Raw genomic sequence first — 24,792 nt, 5'->3', positions numbered from 1 at the left:
TAATCATGAAAAATGTTCTTTTTAGCATCTTGAAAAGGGGCACAAAGAGATTTCTAAAATGAAGATAGTCCTTGCTTTCTCCCATCAAAATGCTATAATTTCTTAAAATATCTTCTCTTCATTAGAAAAATAACATCAGTATATGTCTTACAAAAATTACTGTACATAAATGGAGGAAAAGTTAACGAAAGAAAGGATTATATGTTTAAGTTATATGCTTTAACTAGTAAGGATTTGATAAGTATAAGCTAAGTATGTTGCCTGTTTTTGCTGTTTCCTAAACTTCTTTGTGAGTTATAATTTCCTTGGGAGCTTGTCAAAAATCCAAATTCCTTGGTGCAAATCTCCTTAAATTTGCTGCCTGTTCCTTACCTGTTTATGCATATCAGTATTTTATAATCACTTTTACTTTTCAGGTATTAACCTTTGTTCTTAAAGTTACAAGGGTCACATCAAAAAGTCATTTACATATTTGGCTGCCTCTTGCATCTTGTTGATGCATGCTTTACAGTCTCTTACTTTCCAACCTGGTGATAATAGGACTTATTGCAATGAATATCTGGTTCTGCTGCCATGTTACTGTTATTTATTTATTCTTTTTAATCTTCACTGTTGAATTACAGATGTCCCCCTTTCTTCCCCACTGTTCCATTCCACCCCCCTTTCTTTCCCTCCTTCCTTCCCCACCTACTAAACTATACTTTAACTTTTTGAATACTTTTCTTGGTTGGGTAACAAAGATAATCCTTATTACATTATATTTATAAAGTACCTAATTGTCACTTGTTTAGAATGCTTTATCAATTACGTTGTATTCAGAAGTTTTTTTTGTAATGATGTCAGTTGTTTTTCCTGGGCTTTAAGTATGTGTGTGAAAGTGTATACTGACATCTGTGTATATACATACACATCACACAGAAAATTACTCTCCTCAAAATATGTGTATGAGAATAAAGCTTTTTTCTTTGATTCTTAGATTAAATGAAATTAACTTGCTTGAGTTTAATTGCAGATAAGAATGTTTATTTATTTTTTAAAAATAAACTATGCTCTAATTTTAGGTCCTTTCTGAAAGATCTGCTTCTGAAGTAGACAACAATTTTAGCAAACCACCTCCATTTTTTCCTCCAGGAGCTCCTCCTACCCACCTACCACCTCCTCCATTTCTTCCACCTCCTCCAACTGTCAGCACTGCTCCACCTCTGATTCCACCACCAGGTAAATAGTACATAAAATATTTGGTTTTGAAAAAAAAATAAATAAATAACCCATGAATGTTTTTTATTTTGAATTTAACAATTAAAATATATATATTTGAAAATAACATTTTCATTGATTGCATTACATTAAAAGTAATAGATTATGAAATTATATTGTCTTCAGTAGATTTACATTGAAACAGATATATACGTGTCTTGCTATTTCAGCATAGCAGAGACACTATACAGAAATTGAGAAGAATGTAGAGATAGTAAAATGATCCAAAAAGATCATATTCCCTAAACTAAAGCTACTAATTATATATTTATAAACCCATATTGAATTATAAACAATGTTAAGTTGTTTAAAAAAATTTTTTTAAAGATGCTTTTAGAATTGGAATAGGTTAGAAAAAAAATTATATACCATGAAGAGATTTTTTGAATTGAAAATCTCAGTCTGGTTGTCGTCTTTATACTGGTTTCCTTTTAGGAGACTATTTCTGGATGCCAGGTACCTGGTATTTCTTTTAAGTGAGGCAGAAAATTAATGTAAATTTTTATTTTACTTGTAGCCACTTTTGATTATTTATTAAAAACTAGATTAATGTCAATAGAAAATATTACAACTAATCCCCAAAATTTATACTTTCAACCTTTCATTCGGTGACCTTTATTTTATTTCCAATAAGCTTTTAATATTTACCCCCTTAACCAATTTTTAATGAAACTAACAAGATAGATTTAGGTAATAATTATTTTTTTTCTATGGAGAATGCCTAGGAAAATGGTAAATATTAGCTATTGGTCCTAATTAGAATGTATAGTATATGTTAAGATTGTAGTATATGTCAGTTTATATTTAAGAGCTGTGACCACTTCACATTTACAAGAGAGCTGTCTATGTTTTAAGGTGCCAGTTATGATCAGATTATGGTAATCCTAGGTCTCTAAATATTATCACATCTGCCCTGAAGCCAAAATACCTTTGGTTTCCTTCATTGTCACCTCTACCTTCAAAGGATTAAAAATTATGAAAAATTACTCTGGCTATAGAGAATTTTGTTTTCTTAAAATAAAGGAGAAAACTGAATAAGGATAGCGGTGCTTACACCAGGCAACATTATTTCTGATGTTCAGTTAATTCTTGGTCCAATAAGAATTTTTGTTTTGAAACATAAACCAGAAATTGTGATTGGATCCATGATTCTTGTGTCTTTAATATGGTGAGAATTAACTAAATAAAAAGGTAATGACTTAATGATTCATAAATGATTTCTTTGTTCTCTGAAAAAAGATAAAATATATAGTCAATTTTGAACATATTTGATTTAAATGAGACTAAAAGATGATTAATATGTATATGTAATAATAGACCTTATGCTAGATTGCTTTATAATTGTATTTATACTTTACTAGGTACTAAATTTAGAAGGATTTTCTTATTTACTAGCTAAATAGTATATTCCCATTTTATATAGTTCAGTACTAGCTGTTTATTAAGGTGAGAGTGGTGATATGTATTAGTGATGAAAAAAATAAATATCTGATTGGTATAAGAATATTTAGTAGCTTTGAGAGATATTGCTGATAGGCACTGGCATTATCTGAAATAGGCTTTTTTCAAAATGATACTTCCATTTTTTGTAATATAATCTCTTTAAAGGACAATAAATCTTTTAATAATGTTCACATCTGTAGAATTCTGTAGCAGGTTATTTTTTGTTGCGTAAACTATATTTAATGTTAATTTTCAGGTACATGCTTTTCATATTTTAAATGCCTGTCCTGATTTCCTTTAATGCTTATTTTTAGATTATACTTTCATAAGGTCCTATCACATTTAAGGAATACAAATATAGATTAATTCTTATGCTAGTTTAAGCAATATCTAACTGTGGTATATTTGCTGGATTGAGGTGAGAGAAGATAACCAATTCATACAAAAAATGAAATATTTGTGTAAGTGGAGGCTAACTGAAATACCTCTCATTTTTATTAGCTTGTGAGCTGTTGAAGAGAGTTTTTCCCCACAGTGCTAATCATAAATATCTTGTGTATATTTAAAATTTTCCAAATATATTAGCTGATTGAGTTAGAAACATATTTATATAACTATAACATAGGGATTTTCAGATTTACACTTGGTATAGTCACACAGGCACTTAGCAATCAGAATGGGCACTTGCTTTAAATAACACTATAGCTGCATAGATACATAGCAGTAGGTTTTAATTAAAGACACATTTTGACATCATTTGCCAAAGAACCACATGGTTACAGTATATTCTCTTGAGTTTGCTGTCGTTTATATCACCTTAAGAACTATATGCACCTAGCCTGACGCATATGGCTCAGTGGTTGAGCATCACCCCATGTACCAAGAAGTAACTAATTCAATTCCTGGTTGGGGTACATGTCCAGGAATCCTCAGTAGAGGACATACAGGAGGCGGCCAATTAATGTTTCTCTCTCATCAATATTTCTTTAAAAACAAAGCAAAACAAACAAAAAAATCATATGCAGCTAATGAAAGAAAGCACTGTGGCTCAGGAGTCTTTTGTAAGCATTGCCTTAATAAGTAAGCTCCATTTTTCTAGTAGAAACCCTAGGTTTTCTTTGTGCTTTGCTGAGAAATGCTAAAAGGCAAAAAAACTTTTGAAAATTTAAACATATTTTAATTTTGCCTTTGTTAAGTTTCAAATGCAATAGTTTTTAAAACTATAGTCATATATATGATGGGACAAATAATTACCGTATTTTTCGGACCATAAGACGCTCCGGACCATAAGACGCACCAGTTTTTAGAGAAGGGAAATGAAGAAAAAAAGATTCTGAAACAAATAGTGTCCTAAAATATTTTATGTGCATTAAAACCCAACATCACAGTCATAAACACATGTAATCAACCCTGTAAAGTAAACAGCAGCATTTAGAACCATTTTAGAGCCGGGCAAGCACACAGAGACCACACAGAGCCGGGCAAGTAAAAAGACTTTTTTTTTTTAAAGTATAGGTGTAGGCTATATTTGGACCATAAGACGCAGGGACTTTTTCCCCCCACTTCTGGGGGGAAAAAAGTGCGTCTTATGGTCCGAAAAATACGGTAATAATATATTGAGCCCATATTTTTGGGTGTTAACCAGTTCTTTCATAAATAGTGATATCCAGATTTGCCTAGAACAATCCTACTTTATACCTTTTATCCTTGCATGATTATTATTCACTCACAAGTGCCCTATTTTGGAGGATAAAATTTTTAGTCAACTCTATAGTTGTTTCTCAGCATAAGTAGATAGTTACTTCTTAGCAGTGAAGAGGTGTGTTAGACAATGCTCGTTCAAGGGACATTTACTGTCAGATAGTTAACAGGAGAGGAAAGGTATCTTGCCTCCTCTTCTTCTCAAACACACATCTACAAACATACATGAAACCTTAGAAACAGAACAAAGTATTTCTAGCCACAATAGATTAGTATGAAAAGTATAGGAGATTTTGTATTGGAGAGCAGAATAAACTTTTAAGGGACCTGTTGAGACTTTTGGAATTTTTAAAAGAGAAAATGTTTAATCTGGTTTCTTGTTGAAAACAAACTGGTATTCAGAATCTTTCTTAATTTTCAGAAAACCTATTTTCAGTTTCTAGTGAACCATATCTATTGAGTTAGTGTGATTTCATGCATTGGTTGAGTAATAATAAAATTATAGCTAATACTTATTGAATGATTACTATTGAAAATGTTGTTCTGAGCATACTTCTTGTATTAACTCACTTTTATTCTTTATAGCATCTGAAATAGATATTCTAATTTTACAGATGAGGAAACTCTGGGGCTCAAGTTGTTTAAGTAATAGCCATAAAGTAGCAAGCAGAACCAGAATTCTAATACAGGCAGTTTTGCTTGAAAGCCTGTTTTACTAACAGTATTGAAATGAATCATTCATTATCTGTGTCAGGAAGGCTATATTATTGGATTATGTGTACTCACCCCAATAACATGTCTTAAAAACCTTTTCTTTCTTTTTAAGTATTTCCTTGATGTTGAAGTACATGCATATATACATATCTGTGGGTAAGGAAGGATGTAAAGAACAGGAATCAAAATTAAAAAAAAAAAAAAAATGCCCAGTTCACTGAGGTATTCCTATTCGCCTGGTTTGTGTTAAGAAGTCTGTTTACTGAATAAACTAGTTCTGATATACTTGTTTATTACAAGAAAATTTGTAAAATTGGAAGGATTAGTGTTATAGAGTAGTTGATTTTTATTTTTTTGATTGGTAAAATATATATAACACAATATTTATAATTTTAACCATTTTGTAAATGTATAATTCAGTGACATTAAATACAGTCACAACGTTGTGTAACCAGTTTTAAGGATCTGCACTTAAAACTTTTTCATCATTTAAACAAAAACTATGTACTCATTAAACAACCCTTTCTACTTACTCCAACCAGCCCCTGGTTGCCTCTTTTTTTTTTCTTTCTTTCTTAGGAATTTGCCTATTCTAGGTACTGCATATAAGTGGAATCATTCCGTATTTGTGTCTGGCTTACTTGTTTTTAAAATAAAATAACCTTAATGATTATAAATATGCTTTTAATAACTATGCTCATCCTATTACATTTAACAGTAGACTTTTAATGTAGGCTTTTAAATGTTAATTTATTTTAGTGTCATTTTTTATCTTCATTTTTTAATAATGGAGTTTATTGACACAAGGCTTATATGTTATAATTCATTTCTTGTTACATCGGTCAATATTAAGGCTCATGTGATTGTGGTTTTATTTGTCTTGGGAACAGTTGAAATCTAGCTCAGGAGTAGAATTCTACATTGAAGAAGGCTATTTGTTTTACTGATATGGTAGCGCAATAGTCTGGACCACAGACAAGTCATCCCTGCTCTTAAAGCCAGATATAAGATTTAGCTATTTACCTAGATTTCAATATGTGTAAATTCCTGCATTTTAAAAGGAATTAGATTTCTTATTAAAAGATTGTCAAGTATGTCCGTGTCTTTTATTCTACTAATCAAGTACTACAAATGGTATGAACTTGAAAATCTTGTTTATTTCTTAAATATCTTAATTCTGAGGTTAGTGATGACACATGGGGTTTGGAAGAAAAGCAGCTTACATCTGGAGTCTACTTCATTTCTTCCAAGGCCTACCAAGTCTTCAGAATGCTTTTCTATTAGCAGTACGGTTCTAACACAGTTACTCTCAGTCCTTGTGGTCACAGACTCCTTTACATTTTTTAAAATACTGCAAACCCCAAAGAGCTTTTATTTATGCATGTTACATCTGTTTTTTTGTACTAGCTATTAACTGAGGAGTTAAGGTATTATAATTAAAATACTTATTTTAAAAAATAGAATTCACCTATTATGTATTAATATTAAGAATATATTTTCTTAAAAAATAATTATTTTTTTTCAGAGCAACAAAAAGACATTTAGTGCAAAGAGTGGCATTGTTTTATACTTCTGCAGTCTCTTTACTCTGAAAACTAGATTCTCCTGTTTGTTCCTGCATTGAATCTATTGTGATTTCACATGTCACATACATAGCCTCTGGAAAATGTCATTGTATAGCTGTAAGAATGAGGGTGAAAATGGCAAATGTTATCTTAGTATTTTTATGAAAGTAGTTTTGGCCTTGCAAATTTTTTAAGGGAATCTCCATGGTACGCTTTGAGAACTGCTACTTTGGCAGAAGATTGGCTTATATTGGATGAGTATTATTAGCATCTTTGAGGAAGTACAATTTTGTCTCTTTAATTGATAAGCCATTTAATGAATATAACATTAATTAAGCTGTTACAGTTCCATGAAAGTTTTTAGTTTTACACAGCAAATCTTATTAATTGATGCTATTTGTAAAAAATGTAGGCATTTCAACTGTCTTTTATAAAAGTACTTTGCAAAAGAATTCTTTGACGTTTTTGAGAGCTGTACTCATTTTCTCTTATGTTTTGTATTTATGTGTTAAAGAAATTTAACAGTCTGTGTTTTTAATATACTGAAAATAGGGACTAATGCTAATTAACTATAATAAGTAGTATATTCTGGCACAATTAAAAATTAACTTAAATGTAAGTTTAATAGAATTAAAAGCTTCTTCTGAATGGTGATTTTTAGGATGTTGATTTTTGAATGTCTTCTTTGTCCATGGATGTTGCCTTTATAATTGTATTATAACATAGATGCTGCATTTTATATAATTTAATATTGATCTCTTATTTGTTTGATTCTTCCAATCATTTTGTGATTATATCTGAGCTAATAGAGATCAGTTCCTTTACAAGATTTTTTGTAAAAATATTGAACTTTTCTATCAGATATTTTTGTTTAACAGAATTTTAATTTTTTTGTAGCCTGTAGATTATTTTATAAACGGGGGGATTAAGAGATCTTAATAAGGATAAAATAATTCATTTCATTTATAGTTACCATAAATCATCATCTTTATCTCTTAGGTATAAAGTATTCTAGTAACTTTGTTACTCTAAGTTTTATAATCATAGCACCTTTTAACAAATTTTTTTCTTTAAAATTATTTTCATTGCTTGTATCTTACAATTAATTGTTTCACCTTAATTATTAAAAAATAGCTTTACAGTATTCAGTATCCTATACTTGTTTTAAAAAGAATAAATGATAGATGATATATGTGTATATAATTTTAAAAATATTGGTATATAGGAAGAAAAAAGTATGTTGTAGAAGTGATATTTAATGATTTTTACAAATCTTGACTTTATACTCAATTTCTATGTAGAGATATATGTATGAGCTTGATGAATTTGAAGTAGGAAATCATTGAGACTTAAGGGAAGTAATCAGGTTTTTTTATTCGTAACTTAATAGTGCTGTTGAAGTTCGGAAATTATCTGAGAAATAGGAACTACAAATTTGGAAGTTACCAGTGAAGACCTTTCACATAATTCTGCCATTTTTAAAAAAATTTGAACTTAATAGAGAAAAATGATAATTAGTTATTATATATTATATAACCAATATAATAGTTATATTGGTTAGCTGTTGCTGCATAATAAATTATTCCAGAACATAGTGGCTTAAAATAATGATATATTTATTATTGAACAGCCTTTTTGGTGTTAAGAATGCAGGGACAGCTTAGCTGGGTCCTCTCTTCAAGGTCTCTTACAGACTTTGAGTTGGTTATTTGATAGGCTTGGTTGACAAAAGATTCATCTCCAAGCTCACTAACCACTTTGTTGAAAAGATTTATTTTCTCTCCAACTTGGCAGCTTGTTTCATCAAAGCATGAATGCCCAGAAATCATTAGAGGATACCAGCAAAGTGGAAGTCACTGTCTTTTGAACTGTAGTCATGGAAGTGACATCCCTTTATTTTTTGCTGTATTTTGTTAGAAACAAGTTATTGTATCCAACCAGGACTCAAGGGGAAGGTATAGATACCAAAGGTATAAAAAGGCATAAATACCAGGAGGCACAGGGATCTTTGGAAGACATGTCCCATAACTCTTGCCTTAGTTATCTATATATAATATGTAAAAGCCAAAGCAACCATTATGTCTGAACGACCAGAATGCCTGTTCGACCAGTCACTGTGACGCACACTGACCACCAGAGGGTAGATACTCAACACAGGAGCTGACCCCTGGTGATTAGTGCGCTCCCACAGCCAACCTCCCGTGGGCAGTGTCCGGTGGCTATTCTTTCTGCACCTGGCCTGGTGACCCGCCTCCTCTCCTGACCCTGCCAGAGCCAAGGCTGGGACAGGGAACGGGGGTGGGGGGATGGGGGTGGGTGGTGACAGACATGGCCTCCCAGCCCCTTTCCTAGGGGAGGTCCAGGGCTGGCTCACCCCTCGGGACTGGTGGCCAACCTTCTGCACCCTGTCCTTTCCCCTGGCCAGCAGGCCCTGATTGGCCCAGCCCTGATCAGCCCTGATTGCTGCAGGCGAGGCCTAGAGATCCCACATATGCATGAATTCATGTACAGGGCCTATTGTACAAAATAATCATGAGCAACATTGAGAATGAGTTTATAGATATTTTTTATTAGTTTTTTTTTTTTCGACTGTTGTTGAATGTGAAGCCTCTTAATTTTGTGAGAGTTTTAAAAAATTATTTTTAATATATTTTGCAGGTATGCTATCTTTTTATTTCTTTGCTCTAGTTTTTGTCTCCCAAGTAGGATTTCAGGTTCCCCTACAGTCACACTTTACATTTAAGAGTGTGTGTTACATATCAGAAAAGTTAAATTCTCTCCTTTTTCTTTTGATGATGTATTGTAGATAGTATATAGGCTGTCATTTATTTTGCCTGTTTTGAATATTGAAGTATTCAGTAGTGCAAATGAGAAACTTAGTCTAGTGTTTCTCACAGTGTGGTCTTTGGTCAGCAACATCATGATCTCCCCTTTGTTAGGAATGCAAATTCTCTGGCTCCACTCCAAACTTCTGAATCAGACATTTTGGGGAGGCTCGGCAATCTGTGTTTTAACAAACTCCAGAAGGTTCTTATGATTGCTGAAGTTCCAAAACTAATCTGTTCAGGTCCTTAGAATTTGGATACTACTTTTCTAAAAGCTTTGGCAGAAATCTTACTTTTACTACCATTATAAAACACTTTCCAGGAAAATAAATATTTTCCCCTACTTACTTTACAAATAAAGGATACAGAAAAGAAATACAGTACTTGCCTTGTGTATTTCAAGTCTGTTGGCTAGGCAGCACATGTGTTGGCCAATATGGTGGGAGTGTTAAGAGCGTGGGATTTTTGAGATTAAATTTTTCTCTCCTTACACTATTTCTATTTTGTTAACAAAAGTCAGATGCTAAAGAGCGATTTGTAGATGGAGGATTATGTTGGCCTAACATATCACATGTTAAATTTTCTTAGTTGAATTGAAGATATATTTGATAATTGTCAAATAATTGATTATATAGTGTTTACTCAACTTTATAGTTATGTTTCAGTGATCATTTACCAATAAAGAGCTGCATTGAAATATCTTAGGTAGAATAGAGGCCTCATGAAAAGGTCCCTTTCTAGCTGTCATGCCAGCCTTTTGATGTGTAGATACCAATTGGAAAGGCATCTATATAGACAGCATGATTTTTCTTTGTGTTCTTAATTCCTTTCAGTTGATTTTTTAAAAAAAGTCTGTCCTATGATACTATTGTTGTAAGATTCAAATTAAAAGCAGACTATACTTAACAATTTAATTATATGTCTTATCACTGTTTTGTAAAAGTTTGACAACTTAAAATGTTTTTGAGGACTAAATTTTGAGAGGTCTGATTAGTAATTTCTTAGTTATTTTGTATGAATTCATATTTTAGTAAGCTGTAGTGAATGTGAGCGTTAGCTGAAATGATACATTCTGCTCATGTGTTCATTTAGGTAAAGTTGTTAGGATTACGGAGTGGATTGCTGAATTTGATACAGTTCTTTGTCTTATTCATGTAAGAATATTGTCAGGTGTTTAAATGTAAAAATTAGGTTACCTAGTGAAGTTCCATAGTGCTAGACAAAGCCTAAACTGTTCTAAAGAAAATCGGGTAATAGTGGATATTAAGAATATTGAATATGCTCTGCCTTTTTCCATTCAGTTAGATGTCTGGGACTCTGCTGGCTTGTATTGTTTGCTGGATTCTTTTAGCTTAGTAATTTAGAAAGCCTCAAGATAACCACAGGGATGGATGAGAATCGCCTTTAAGTGCAGATTAGTTTATGTAGATTTATGAAGGCATAATGATTTTTGAAAGATGATAGCTGCTTTATATATCTTCTTCAGTCCTATTAGTTTTATAAGTTTATCATACTCTTTATTTCATGGTGGTTAAATCAGGTTAGCATTCTCCATTTTAAGGCTACTTGCTGCCTTAAGATCTTTTATATAAACCTATTCTGGTAAAGTTTTAAAATAAATTATTAGCAGATTTTCCATTGACAAGAAAACTTTTGAAAGTGATTCTCTTTTCATTATTTTTCCCCATGCATTTAGTTAATGAAATAATTATTTTCCCTCTTTGGACTAATTTTGATAAGGTAGAATTTTTGCTCTGTTGAAGTTATGGTATAAAATTTTTATGAAGTGATTTTTTTCTATTTTCCTACTTAGTAATGCTATTTTTCTTCAAACAAAAAGTAGTTACAGTATGCTTGCCGCCTAAGTTTTACGTTAGAATTTAAGGGCACATTTGACTAGTATAAACTTAGAATGTGTGTACATAGTTGGAAATTTCTTAAAGTTTATAATGTGTGCAAATGAATGAGAGTCATGCAATATATTCTGACTCCTGTAGAAGTAAATTGTCTACATTAACATGCCCTGTGGGTATATACATATGAATTGGCTATTCCCCTTTCTCTACTCCCACAAATCAAGGGAAGTAATCTCCCCCCCTCCTTTCAACAACAGTAAAAACAATAGAAATCAACACTTGAATGTCACACTTAGTTTTACTAAGTGAATACCCATCCTCTTCAGAGTTACTTTGCAGTATCTACAACATTAAAGAGCCCATTGATCAATTTCCCTATTAAAATGTTAAAATAACAAGATCAGATGTTGATCAAACTTAGTGTTATTTTCATAGAGTTGGATATTTGTGTATGCACAATTGTGCTCTTTTTTAACTGTTGTCTAACTTTGTGATTAGAACTTGTGGGGGAAACCTATCATCTAGTTGTTAGACTGGGTTTTTCATCAGGAAGTCAGATGTTATACTCGAATTGTTGGTCCTCTGCAAGAAAATAGAATGCTTCTCTTGAGTGAATAAGCCAGGATAATGAGGCGAGGGGTTTTAATTCAAAGGTGTTTTTTGGTGATGGCATAAATACATTACAGATTATAAAATCCAATTACTATATTAAATTTCATCACTTGTTTTTTAGGTATTCCAATAACTGTACCACCTCCAGGTAAAACTTTTTCCATGTTTTCTCCATCATTGTTAATAAACATGAAATTTCAAGCCTATAGTTACAGGAGGGACAGTGTTGATACGATTAGAATATGGAATAGGCTATTGGGATTTCAAGGTCCTATTTTCAGCTCTGCCTTTGCTTCATTCCAGTTTTAAGATAATTAGTTTTCTTATACCTGTCTTACCCATTTCTGTAGAAATAGAGATTCTGAAAAAATTGTCAGATTTTCACCATGTCAGTTGGTTGAAGAGAACTGAGTATAGGATAAATTTTTTTTTTATTAAAAATACCAAGGAATTTTTTATATGATAAAGTGACTGTAAGAGATAAGAAAGATCATTTATCTTGATTTTTTTTTTTTTTTTTTTTTTTTGCCCTTCTGGTATAACTCAGTATTATGAGAATGTATGTTCTGAGCCACATTGTTAGGTAGATTGATAACTGGACAGATGGTTGCTCTCTGAGTGGTTAAATTGTTCATTGTTATAATGGTATGATCAATAGTTATATGTGGCCCAGTGTATGATCAATAGTTATATGTGGCCCAGTGTTATTTAAAGAAAAAATTTAGAGCTTTTTGGTAGTGTGATAAAAATGGCAGCAAGTGTGTTAACTTAGTTCAGCATTAAAAGCCAAGGAGCATGAAGAGAATAAGCAGTGAAAGTTCTTGGAAGGGTGGGTCTAAAATCAAAATGACCTTGATAAACAGTGTAGTTTAGATAGCATAGGTGAGTATATAGTTAGATATGAGATAGTCATTGATTGTCTATGAATGTGGCTGAAAAAGACTTACCAGGAGAAGTTATAAAGGAATCATTGGTGTATCTTTTTAGTTTAAAAAGAAATGTGATTTTAAAAACTGTATAAAGCAGGATTGTGGACTCTTGAGTACTAATGTGGTAAATGCTAAATTGGATACTTCTAAGATGTTCAGTAGAGGATTTATAAATCCCAAAATTGGATACAGGGAAGATGAGCATGGTGAATTTGAAACAGCTTGTAAAAGGGCCAAACTGATTTGATTGGACTTTTGAGAAGGGTTAAGAGAACTGAGATTCGTTTTTACTTAGAATACTAAAAAGAAGGTCTAGTGGAATTGTTTCTAATATGTAGAATGTGTTAGAGAATAGGACAATGGATTGTTTCTTGCCCTCATTCAGGATAGCATATGTGTTGCAGTGTGAGAAATCTAAATAATATAACTTTAATGCATTTCCCAGTAGTGAGAGTTGTTAAAATTAGGAAGCAATTGGTATCATAAAAGTTGTAGAATTTTAGTCTTTGTTGAGATTCTTTTTGCCTATTTGAATTGGAAAGTGTAGAATAGATTAATGTTAAAGGTCCCATTTAGCCACATTCCATAGTATTACATTTAGGTATTGTGAATTATTGAGAATGCAGACCTCATAATATCAAAGTGCAAATTTTCTTTCCAGACTAATGCAAAACTATAATTATATGCCTTTATTTGTAAAGTAGTTTTTTAGGGTTGTGGTATTAAAACATATTTTATGATGGATATTCTTAGCCTTAAGCAGTTATTATATCTACTGGTAAGATTTTATTTATATATTACACATTTTAAGGAAATTTCTACACACTTAAAACTAAAAAAAAATTTAAAAGAGGTAAACGTTATCTTATTTGCTTTTCTACTAAAATATTTCAAGTATAATATATCTGGTGGCAACACTACTGTTTTATATGGAAAAGGTAAGGCATTGAAATTAACTTTCTCATACTCACAAAATGGGCTGTGTGTGGTGCTGAAAATAAGACCGAGTGTCCTGACTCCCAATTTGTGCTCTATGTATTAGACAAGACTGTTCATTTAAAATTTTATTACTCTAATATCTGTTTGTAAGCTTAAGCTCCATTTTTTTCCTGTCCATTATAACATAGAGAAGCATGTTATGTCCCCAGAAAAATTTAGTGATATGTAGCAACTTTGTTTCTCTCTTGCCATTAAATACACACTCTCTTAACTTTTTTTCCTTATGATTGATTGTTTCAGGTTTTCCTCCTCCACCAGGTGCTCCACCTCCATCTCTTATACCAACAATAGAAAGGTAAAGAATTGTGTATACTGTAAAATTTTTGTCATTGATAGGCTTTTGACAGAAGAATCATACATATTTTGGTAATATTTTCAAAGATTTGATTTTATAAACAGTGGTACCTGCCTTTTAATGAGTAAGTTTAGATCTGTATTAGTTACTTTGATATAAGATTTGGACCTGTATAGCTCAATAACAAAACACAAAAATAACTAAATGATAGTATTTTGAAGTATCTTCCCTTGATTTATACACACTAATTAAAGAAACTCCTAAATTAATTTTGAAAATTGACGGTAGTCAATTTTGTGGAAAATACAAAAAGATGACTGGTAATCATGAATAAAGCATGTCTATCTTAGGATTGGGTAAGGACAACTGTTATCAGGGACCATAATAAAGAAAAGCTGCCTTATTCCTTGCTGTTCTGCTGCAACTCAGCTTCCACAATGGAGGATTGGATCCATTCTTCATGGGAAAAGCCTTATTTTCATACCCTGCATTTATGGTTTTAGTTAGTTGGAATGCTGTACTAAATAATTTTTACCTCATGGGTGGCAATATGGTGTTTAACAGGAGAGACTTTGGAGTAAAAAAGAACTGGTTCACATTTTGCCATCATAATTTACCAGCTTTGTGTTGCTATGCAAAGTTTATGACTACTCTTTGAGACTTAGCTTCTTCTTTTACCAAGTGGGATTGATAGAATTGTGAAGATTAAAACAGATAGTGAATATAAAGCATCAACATAATTCTTGATAGATAGGAATCATTAATGGTAGCTATAATTATTTCTGCTTAATTGGCAAATAAACTCTACAAAATTAGTGTATTTTTGAAAACGTTATTTAAATGATATAAGAAGACAAAAATGGTGATAACCGTAATATCAATAGTATTAAAACCATGCATATGATTTTCAAAGAACATGATAAAACTCAGTGAAGTGTGACTTGTGAGAACATAAAGATTTATTAAGTCCTTCTTAAATATATATTTGTTTTCTCAATCAAAATGTTAAGTATTTTTTGTTGTTCCTGTCAGTAGAGCTAAATTTCTGATTGATAACAGACCAGCTTTTTTAAAGATAAATTTTAAAAAATATATTTTTTAATTGATTTCAGAGAGGAAGGGAGGGGAAGAGGGAGAGATAGAAACATCAATGATGTGAGAGAATCATCAATTGGCTGCCTCCTGCCCGCCCCCTACTGAGGATCGAGCCTGCAACCTAGGCATGTGCCCTTGACTGGAATCAAACCTGGGACCTTTCAGTCTGCAAGCTCATGCTCTCTCTTCACTGAGCCAAACCAGCTAGGGCTTAAGACTAAATTTTAATTAAGTTTTAAATATTGTTAGCCTCAAAGTTTCTGTTTTCTTGTGAGTTAAGATGAATTCATTGGATTATTCATGTTATACTAGTAAGCTATAATTTTTTTACACCTGGGTATTAGGTTTAATATATTTGGAGGTAAAATAATCCTGTGTTTTTACTATTAAAATTTAAATTATAGAATTAAAGCTTATTGTTGTTGTTAAAGAACTCATAATTCTGCCTTTATGATTTGTACCAATCTATTAAAATTTAGAACTTATTTGAACACATAAAAATACATTTTTTCTTCAACAGTGGACATTCCTCTGGTTATGATAGTCGTTCTGCACGTGCTTTTCCATATGGCAATGGTAAGTGTTTTTAATCGCCACATTCAGTTTGAATTAATAAAGGTAGCAGCCTTATGCAGGCAGGCTTTGGGAGCTACACTTCTATCCTGAAATCTGGGCTCTGCAGCCTTTTTCTTTCTTTCTTTTTTCTTTTCTTTCGTTCTTTTTATTTTATTTTTTTAAAAATATATTTTATTGATTTTTTTACAGAGAGGAAGGGAGAGGGATAGAGAGTTAGAAACATTGATGAGAGACAGACATCGATCAGCTACCTCCTGCACACCCCCTACTGATGATGTGTCCACAACCAACATACATGCCCTTGACCAGAATTGAATCTGGGACCTTTCAGTCTGCAGGCAGACGCTCTATCCACTGAGCCAAACCGGTTTCAGCATTAATTAATTTATTTATTTATTACATTTTTATAATTTTTGTTTTACTGTTGAGTTTTTGATAGAATTCTACATCAGATTAAGGAAAATTTTTTCTAATTTTCCAAGTGTTTTTGAACTATATAAATATTGATTTTATCAGCTGCTTTATGAGATGATCATACTGTTTTTCTTTAGTGTATTAATGTTTCAGATTTATAATATTTTTCTAGTATTAGGCATTGTTTATTTGCTGACATACATCTAACTGGGTCATGATTAATTACTTTAAAAAACACGGATTTGTCTAGGATTTTGACTTCTAATTTTATATGTAAGATTGGCCTGTGATTTTCCTTTATTTGTACTATTCTTAACTGGTTTTGGTATTGAGGCTATACAAGCCACATGAGATAAGTAAGAAAAGGGTCTTTTTTGCCTTTTCTCTGGAAGTTTGTGTAATATTAGAATGGTCTATAATTTATAAGCTCATAAAAACTCAGCTATAAAACAATCTGGTTTTGCCGGGACCGGTTTAGCTCAATGGATAGAGCGTCGGCTTGGGGACTGAAGGGACCCGGGTTCGATTCCGGTCAAGGGCATGTACCTTGGTTGCGGGCATATCCCCAGTGGGGGGTGTGCAAGAGGCAGCTGATCGATGACTCTCTCTCATCGATGTTTCTAACTCTCTATCTCTATCCCTTCCTCTCTGTACAAAATCAATAAAATATATTAAAAAAAAAAAAAAAAGAAAAAAAAAACAAACAATCTGGTTTTGTGGGAAGGTTTTAAATTACTGATTTAATATCTTTAATAGTTATAGGATGGTTAAGATTTCTTTTTATTCTTAATCACTTTTCTTTGGTAATTTATTTTTAAGAAGTAGACTGAGCTAAGTTTATAAATGTGTTGATATCAAGTGTATAATAGTTTATGTATTGTTCAATCTCTGTTGGATCTGTAATTGTGGTCCCTTTTTGGTTCTAATATTATTTATGTGGCCTCTTTTTTGTAATCTTTTTTTTTTTTTTTTTTAAGGTTTTATCCTTTTTTTTTTCTTTTTTTTTATAGAGAGGAAAGGAGAGGGATAGAGAGCTAGAAACATCGATGAGAGAGAAACAACGACCAGCTGCCTCCTGCACGCCCCCTATTGGGGATGTGCCCGCAACCAATGTATATGCCCTTGACCAGAATCAAACCTGGCACCTTCCAGTCCACAGACGGACGCTCTATTCACTGAGCCAAACCGGTTTCTGCTCTTTTTTGTAATCTTGTCAGAGATTGTCGTGTTTTATTTGTCTAGTATTCAAAAACCAACTTTCTGCTTTTTTAATGTGTGGAAGTTTTCTGTTTATTTGATTTCTACTTTTTATTATCTCCCTTCTGTTAGATCTGTGCTTTTCTAAGTTCTTATCATATTAATTTTCCATATTTTCTTCTTCTTTTTTTTTAAAGTGCTTTTCTTTTCTCTTTTTTAATATATTTTATTGATTTTGTACAGAGAGGAAGGGAGAGAGATAGTTAGAAACATCTACGAGAGAGTCATCGATCAGCTGCCTCTTGCACACCCCCTACTGGGGATATGCCCGCAACCAAGGTACATGCCCTTGACCAGAATTGAACCCGGGACCCTTCAGTCCACAGGCCGACGCTCTATCCATTGAGCCAAACTGGTCTCGGCCATATTTTCTTTTTTTTTAAGGTTTACTTTCATTATTGACAGTACTACAAATGTCCCTCTTTTTCTTCTTTCTTTGCTCAACCTGTTTCCTGCCCACCTTTAGCACACTGTTCTATGTGACCATGCATTATGCACCATCTTTTCTGATGTCGTTTTTTTAAAGATTAAATTTCCCTTCAGGACAGTTTGCATCTCTTTGGAAAAAAAAAAGATATATATTTTTTACTGATTATGGGAAGGGAGAAGGAGACAGATAGAAATATCAGTGATGACAGAATCATTGATAGGCTGCCTCCTGGCACTCCCCACTCTGGGGACTGAGCCCACAATCCATGTATGTGCCTGACCAGGAATTGAACCTTTAATATTTTTTTCTTATTTTTTCCTTTGCTATTAACCATTTTTTGTTTTTATGTCTTATGTTCAGAATATAATAGGAATTATTCAAAGTCCAAATCAAAAATCTCTCTGATATAACTGATGAATTCAGTGCCTTTTATATTGTGCTGATTTTTGAGCTAATAAACTTAGTCTACCCAACCCCTGTATTTTCCAAATCTTTTTGAATTGGCAGATTTTATTTATTTTTTATTTATTTTTATTTATTTATTATTTTATTATTTTTTATTATTATTTTAAAAATATATTTTATTGATTTTTTTTGCCCCACCTCCTTCCCTCCCATACATACCCTCCCTCCCCAGAGTTTTATGTCCATTGGTTGTACTTACATGCATGTACACAAGTCCTTCGGTTGATCTATTATCTCCCCCAGATCTTCCTCCCCTCCCCACTGTAATTTGACAGTCTGCCTGTTGATTTACTGTCTCTATATCTGTCTCTTGGTTCATCAATTTGAATTGGCAGATTTTAAAATATTCTGTTTTTCCCTATATTGTTTTGAAATTATACATTCGTGTGTGTGTGTGTGTGTGTGTGTGTGTGTGTGTGTGTTTACCCTTATACTGCATTGTACATCTATCTTTTGGTAAACTCATAACATTTGTTGTTTTTGTTTATCTATGAATGCCTTTTTTTTTTCTAATTATTTTAAAAATATAATTTGTTGACTACATGTTCCTAGGTTGACTACCATTTTCTCTCAATATTTTGAAGATGTCCTAATATATTCTAGTTTACATTTTTTATAAGGGGAATTTTGTGGTGTATCTATAATATTTCTGGTTCCTGTTCACCTTGCAAAATGATTATGTTAAGTCTTTAAGGTTTATTTCTCTATATTCCTCCAATCAGGGTATTCTCGCTATGTCATTTATCTTTTCTAGTTATAAAATAAGTTTGCATCATAATCTTATGAAGCACTTTTGATGGAAGTTTTGTCTTTATTTTCTAGTATTTTTTTTCCCTCTTGTTTTTAACTACCAAAACTTTTGTTTTTAATCTTTATGTTTTGTTTTTGTGTGTGTTTTTTCTTTAGTTGCCTTTCCCCACCTTCCTGGTTCTGCTCCTTCATGGCCTAGTCTTGTTGACACCAGCAAGCAATGGGACTATTACTCAAGAAGAGAGAAAGACCGAGACAGAGATCGAGACCGAGACAGAGACCGAGACCGAGATCGTGATCGAGACAGAGAAAGAGAGCGCACCAGAGAGAGGGAGCGAGAGCGCGATCATAGTCCTACACCAAGTGTTTTCAACAGGTTTGTATACATAGATTTAATGTGTACTTGACCGTTTGTATTTGATTGTAGGAGGGAAAATCCAATTTAGTTGGGAAAGCATTGTTCAAAGAGTATTTAGGATAACCGCTATAAAAGCATTAAGGCTATTTAATTCATAGGGAGTCTCATTACCTAAAGCAATAGTCTTCAAATTTGTTTGTTCTCTCCTAAAAGAATTTTGAAAACTTTGTACCCCCTCACATATCTTGCCATCTAAAACATTTTTTTTCTTTCTTTTTTAAAATATATTTTTATTGATTTCAGATAGGAAGGAAGAGGGAGAGAGAGATAGAAACATCAATGATGGGAGAGATTCATGGATCGGCTGCCTCTTGAAAGTCCCTCACTGGGGATTGAGCCCACAACCAATAGTGTGAGTGTATGTTTTGTGTTTTTGTGGTGGAACATGTACTGTTAACTTGAGCAATGTAGGTCAACATGATTCTGTTCAATTCAAGAGCATTAATTTCCAGAAAAGTTAAATAGTTTCTAATGTAGTTAAAATACTTGAGATAGCACTGTTATCTCTAGAATGTCCATACTCACAAGTTAAGGAGCTTAATGCAAAACCTGATAGGAAAGGAAACAAAAAGAAATGGCTTTGCTAGAGCTTATAAGTTTTCTTTGAGTAAACATAAAATAATACAGTTTATAGGATATTTGAGACTAAATTATCTGATAAAATTTTAAATACAGGCGTTACTTAATTTTTATTGAAACTAAAGTGCTAATGGTTAAACCACATTTAATTTTAGGTTGCTGTGCTTTAGGCCATCAGAAGTCAGTGTTTACCTAACTCTGACTAAAAGTTCAAGGCAAAAGGTGGAGGAATTTTGTGTTGTTCTGAATTATCCGAGGACTAAAGTATTCTCTGGAAAATCCAAGTGAAGTATAAGTCAAGATCCCCCCACCCCACCTTTTTAAAAAAATTTTTAAAGACATTTTAGTGATACGGCATGTAGTATGTGTTGTGTCACAAATTACAGGGTCATTGGTTTGAAAATTACAGACCAGTTTCAACATCTGGTCTTTAGGCCACTTAATTGTGGGCAAGAATAAAGTCTGTTCATTCAAGGGTATTTGAATGAACTCGAATTATTTCCAGACCCAGAGAAACTTGTGCAGCAGCTGCTTTTCAAAGAAGGGACTAGAAGAAGGGGTGTTTTTATTTCATGTATGAGACCAAATCTTTTGTCATCTGTAGAAAGTTTCCCATCATATGGCTGCCTTTAGAATCTAAAAAGGCCTCAAAGCTGTCAGGAATTGGTGTTAGGGTGAGAAGGTTACAGATGACAAATTATGAGATAATAGACTTTTAATGTAAATCCAGTTGGAATCATTACAAAGACAGCCTCATTTTCATAGAGGATAATATTTAACCACCATATTCATTTGTCCTGGTGTGGGCTAATTATTCTGCTTCAGAAAAAAATTAATTAGGATAGGATCGTTCACCTTTACAAAAAAGGTTCTATTAGGTCTAGTAATAATTAACGTCGTTTTCTAATATTTTTTAAATCGAATTTATTTAAACAATACAACAAAATTTAATCAACAATATAGTTGCTGTTGTTTTCTACTACTTGTGCCCAACGCTCAGGAAGCATTTTAATCCCTCTGTTGTAAAATTCTTGTGATTTTGATGCAAAAAATTCGGTCAATGCATTTTTGAGGCATTCTTCATTATTAAATTTTTTTGCAAGAAGAAAGTTTTGCAAAGAACGAAACAAATGGTAATCGGAAGGGGCAATATCAGGAGAATATGCAGGTTGAGGAAGAACTTCCCATTCCAACTGGCGCAGTTTTTCAGCAGTGATTCTTGCAGTATGCGGTCGTGCGTTATCGTGGTGAAGAATTACGCCCTTCCGATTAATCAGCGCGGGTTCTTTTTCTCTTAAAGCTTGGGCTAACCTTTCCAATTGGGCACTATACACTGCACTTGTAATGGTTTGGGTAGATGGTAAAAGTTCATAATGAAGAATTCCTTTAAAATTCCACCAAACACACAACATCACTTTTTTCGCATGCAAGTCAGGTTTTGGCATGGGCTGCGGAGCCTCATTTTTGTCCAACCATTGAGGCCGCCTTTTCAAATTAACATACAGCACCCATTGTTCATCTCCGGTAACAATTTGCTCTAAAAACGGCAAACGGTTTTGACGAGAGAGGAGCGAACTACAAATTGTGACTCTTTGATTGATTGTCGGTTGTTGGCTGTCAACTCATGAGGAACCCATTTTCCAAACTTTTGGACTTTGCCAAGTGCACGCAATTGATTGGAAATTGTTTTTTGTGAACAATTTAAAGTTGTCGCAAGCTCTTGTTGGGTAATTTGAGGATTTTGCACCAAAAGAGCTTGAAGAGCTTCTTGATCAAAATTGGACACACGGCCTCGACCACTCTTGTCATCTAACGAAAAATTTCCCTCGCGAAATTTCTCAAACCAACGCTGGCATTTTCTGGCGCTAACTGCATCTTGACCAAGAGCACTACAGATGTTTTTTGCAGCCTCACTTGCTTTTCTTCCTAATTGGAACTCGTAAAGCATGCAGTGCCCAATATGCTCTTCATCCGCCATCTTCTTAGCCCTAGTTTTGCAACACAAACCAAACCAAACACAAACTTTTTCAAGCAAAACTTGTTAATTGCACTTCACACGTTCTGTAGATACCACGTGTTTGAAGGTTATGTCAATACAAGTCAACGCCAAGCAAGATTTTAAACGAATGTTAAAAAACGACATTAATTATTACTAGACTCGATATTTCTGAAAAATATAGCATTAAATTTACTGAAGATGTTGAGCCTATATATAAGCTGCCATTTATTGAGGGCCTTCTCTTGTACCAAGTACTTACAAATGCTATTCCCAGTTCTACAACAACCCTGAAAGAGATTGTTGCCAATTTTATAGATGAGAAAACAGATGGATGCCTAGGGCGGTTGGTTAACTTACCCTAGGCCTCACATTTAGTAAGTAGTAGAATCAGGATGTGATCCTGGGCCTACTCTGTTTGTACTCCTCCCACTACTCTACACTGTCATGGCACATTGCCTTTTAGGTGACATTCTTCCACTTTCCAAATATAAAGTGGGAAAAAGCATAAATACACACACAGACACACAACACACACGCACACACATTTTCTTGTTTGGAGCAGGGCCAGCCTGGAGAGGGTTAATGTGGGAAAAGGAGGACATATGTAATACTTCAACAATAAAGATTAAATAAACAAAATGGTTTAAAAATGTAATGTATAGAAGCAATAACAGCTTGGTCAGCAACATCTCTTGCATTAGGCAGACTCATTACTTTTGCTAAGAAACTACAGACTGATTTGTACTTTTGTATGGCTTATATGTTCACCTTATTCTGTCTCCTATTGCTCCTACTACAGACTCACTCATTACTTTTGCTGAGAAACCCCAGACTGATTTGTTCTTTTTTTAAAAATTGATTTTTCTTTTAAATATTTTATTGATTTTTTTACAGAGAGGAAGAGAGAGGGATAGAGAGTTAGAAACATCGATGAGAGAGAATTATCGATCAGCTGCTTCTTGTACACCCCCTCCTGGGGATGTACCCACAACCAAGGTACATGCCCTTGACCGGAATCAAACCTGGGACCTTTCAGTCCACAGGCCAGCGCTCTATTCACTGGGCCAAACCTGTTTAGGCTAATTTGTTCTTTTATATGGCTTATATGTTCATCTTATTCTGTCTCCTATTACTCCTACTCAGATCACTCAACTCCTTGATGCTTTAAACATTAATTTAATAATTTGTATATAATTCTAGAAACCAAGGCTCTTTAGCACACAGAGCTCTAGAAGATATTTTTATTCCTTCTAAGTGAGTTTACTGATATTAGGTTGTGGAAAGTATGGACTTCTGTGCTAAACAAAGAAAAAGAAAAAAGACAAGGGATTAGGAGGATGGAGAGAAGAATGTGAGTGAAGGGACATGAAGAGAAGATTGCAATAGGGAGGTAAAGTAAAACTAGCCATCAGTCTCAGTTTTACCAGTACATTCTATCAGAGTCAGAAAATGGAGGTGCAGCTTTAAATTTATGCATTTGAAGTTAACCATGTGACTCTCTTCTCACCACACACATATGTAGTATTAAGTAATGGGGATGTCAGAATGCAAGTATGTCTACAAGTAGCTTATTTGCCTGTGTTTTGTGTGGATATTGTAGAAGTTGCTTCCCATATGCACCCTGATGGGATCAAACCTAAAACCTGGGTATGTGCCCTGACCAGGAATCGAACCTATGATCTTTCATTGTGATCTTTCAGTGTATGGGATGAGTCTCCACCCAACTGAGCCACTGGCTAGGGCTTTTCTTCATGTGTATACCTGTTTACTAGATGAATATACTCTTTATGTAGTTAAAGAACCTTTATCTACTTTCTACTCTGTAGTCATTGTGAACCAGATATTTTTAGAATCCTTACTCTATGCCCAAGATTTTATAAGTAATATAAGAATATTGCTTTGAGATCTGAAATAGACGAACTTGCTTTTAACTCTAAAAGGAGGAAAAGAAAAATGATTAAAATGTAAATGAGTTGCAGGTCCCAATTTTTTCAGGAAGAACAGCATTGTTTTATAAAATTTCTTACCTTATAACAATTATGAAAGCACAGAACAAAACTGGTCCCTTATAACATGATGTGCAATTTTATATTTTGTGTTCTTATATTAGATGTTGTACTAATTTGGGAATGGCATTATTTCCCTCTCAGTTCAAACATTTTGCATCTATTCTCTATAAGATGCTAACGTAGGGGCTTCTGTTTTGGACTCAGGTCACATCTCTTCTTTTACAGTTAAAGTCGTATGAACAGTCCAGTTAATAAAAGTTGTTTCTATTCCAATTTCAGTGATGAAGAACGATACAGATACAGGGAGTATGCAGAAAGAGGCTATGAGCGTCATAGAGCAAGTCGAGAGAAAGAAGAACGACATAGAGAAAGACGACACAGAGAGAAAGAGGAAACAAGACACAAATCATCTCGAAGGTCTGTTCTTTAATAGTGAATCACTTTGAAGTTGAGAAATTGATTTGACTTCAGAAAGTAAGAGCAAACATTTCCCAATAGCCAGTAGAGCATATATATTCCTGATTGGAAGATTAAGAATAATCTTTTGAAATAGTTGGTTCCTTTTACACTTCAACAAAGATTTTTAAATCTAACAAGTCTGTAT

The 24,792-nt window shown here is 33.2% G+C and overlaps 1 protein-coding gene across 25 annotated transcripts in view; it reads left to right on the top strand.

Annotated features, from left to right (window-relative positions):
* Nucleotides 1-24,792, top strand: part of FIP1L1 (factor interacting with PAPOLA and CPSF1) — a 74,475-nt gene that overhangs the window by 48,407 nt on the left and 1,276 nt on the right. For 13 of the 25 annotated variants that reach the window (XM_045572580.1, XM_036416316.2, XM_036416393.2 and 10 more), the window contains 6 exons: nucleotides 1,062-1,218; nucleotides 12,095-12,121; nucleotides 14,142-14,196; nucleotides 15,812-15,867; nucleotides 19,340-19,559; nucleotides 24,468-24,605. In XM_045572580.1, coding sequence (XP_045428536.1) covers nucleotides 1,062-1,218; nucleotides 12,095-12,121; nucleotides 14,142-14,196; nucleotides 15,812-15,867; nucleotides 19,340-19,559; nucleotides 24,468-24,605 — 653 coding nt within the window. The remainder of the gene's footprint in view (nucleotides 1-1,061; nucleotides 1,219-12,094; nucleotides 12,122-14,141; nucleotides 14,197-15,811; nucleotides 15,868-19,339; nucleotides 19,560-24,467; nucleotides 24,606-24,792) is intronic. The other 12 variants (XM_036416412.2, XM_036416360.2, XM_036416376.2 and 9 more) reach the window with 1 other exon arrangement.

Source organism: Pipistrellus kuhlii, unplaced genomic scaffold (genome assembly GCF_014108245.1).
Source record: "Pipistrellus kuhlii isolate mPipKuh1 unplaced genomic scaffold, mPipKuh1.p scaffold_m20_p_1, whole genome shotgun sequence".
NCBI lineage: Eukaryota > Metazoa > Chordata > Mammalia > Chiroptera > Vespertilionidae > Pipistrellus > Pipistrellus kuhlii.
This window is presented reverse-complemented; position numbering and strand designations above follow the sequence as displayed.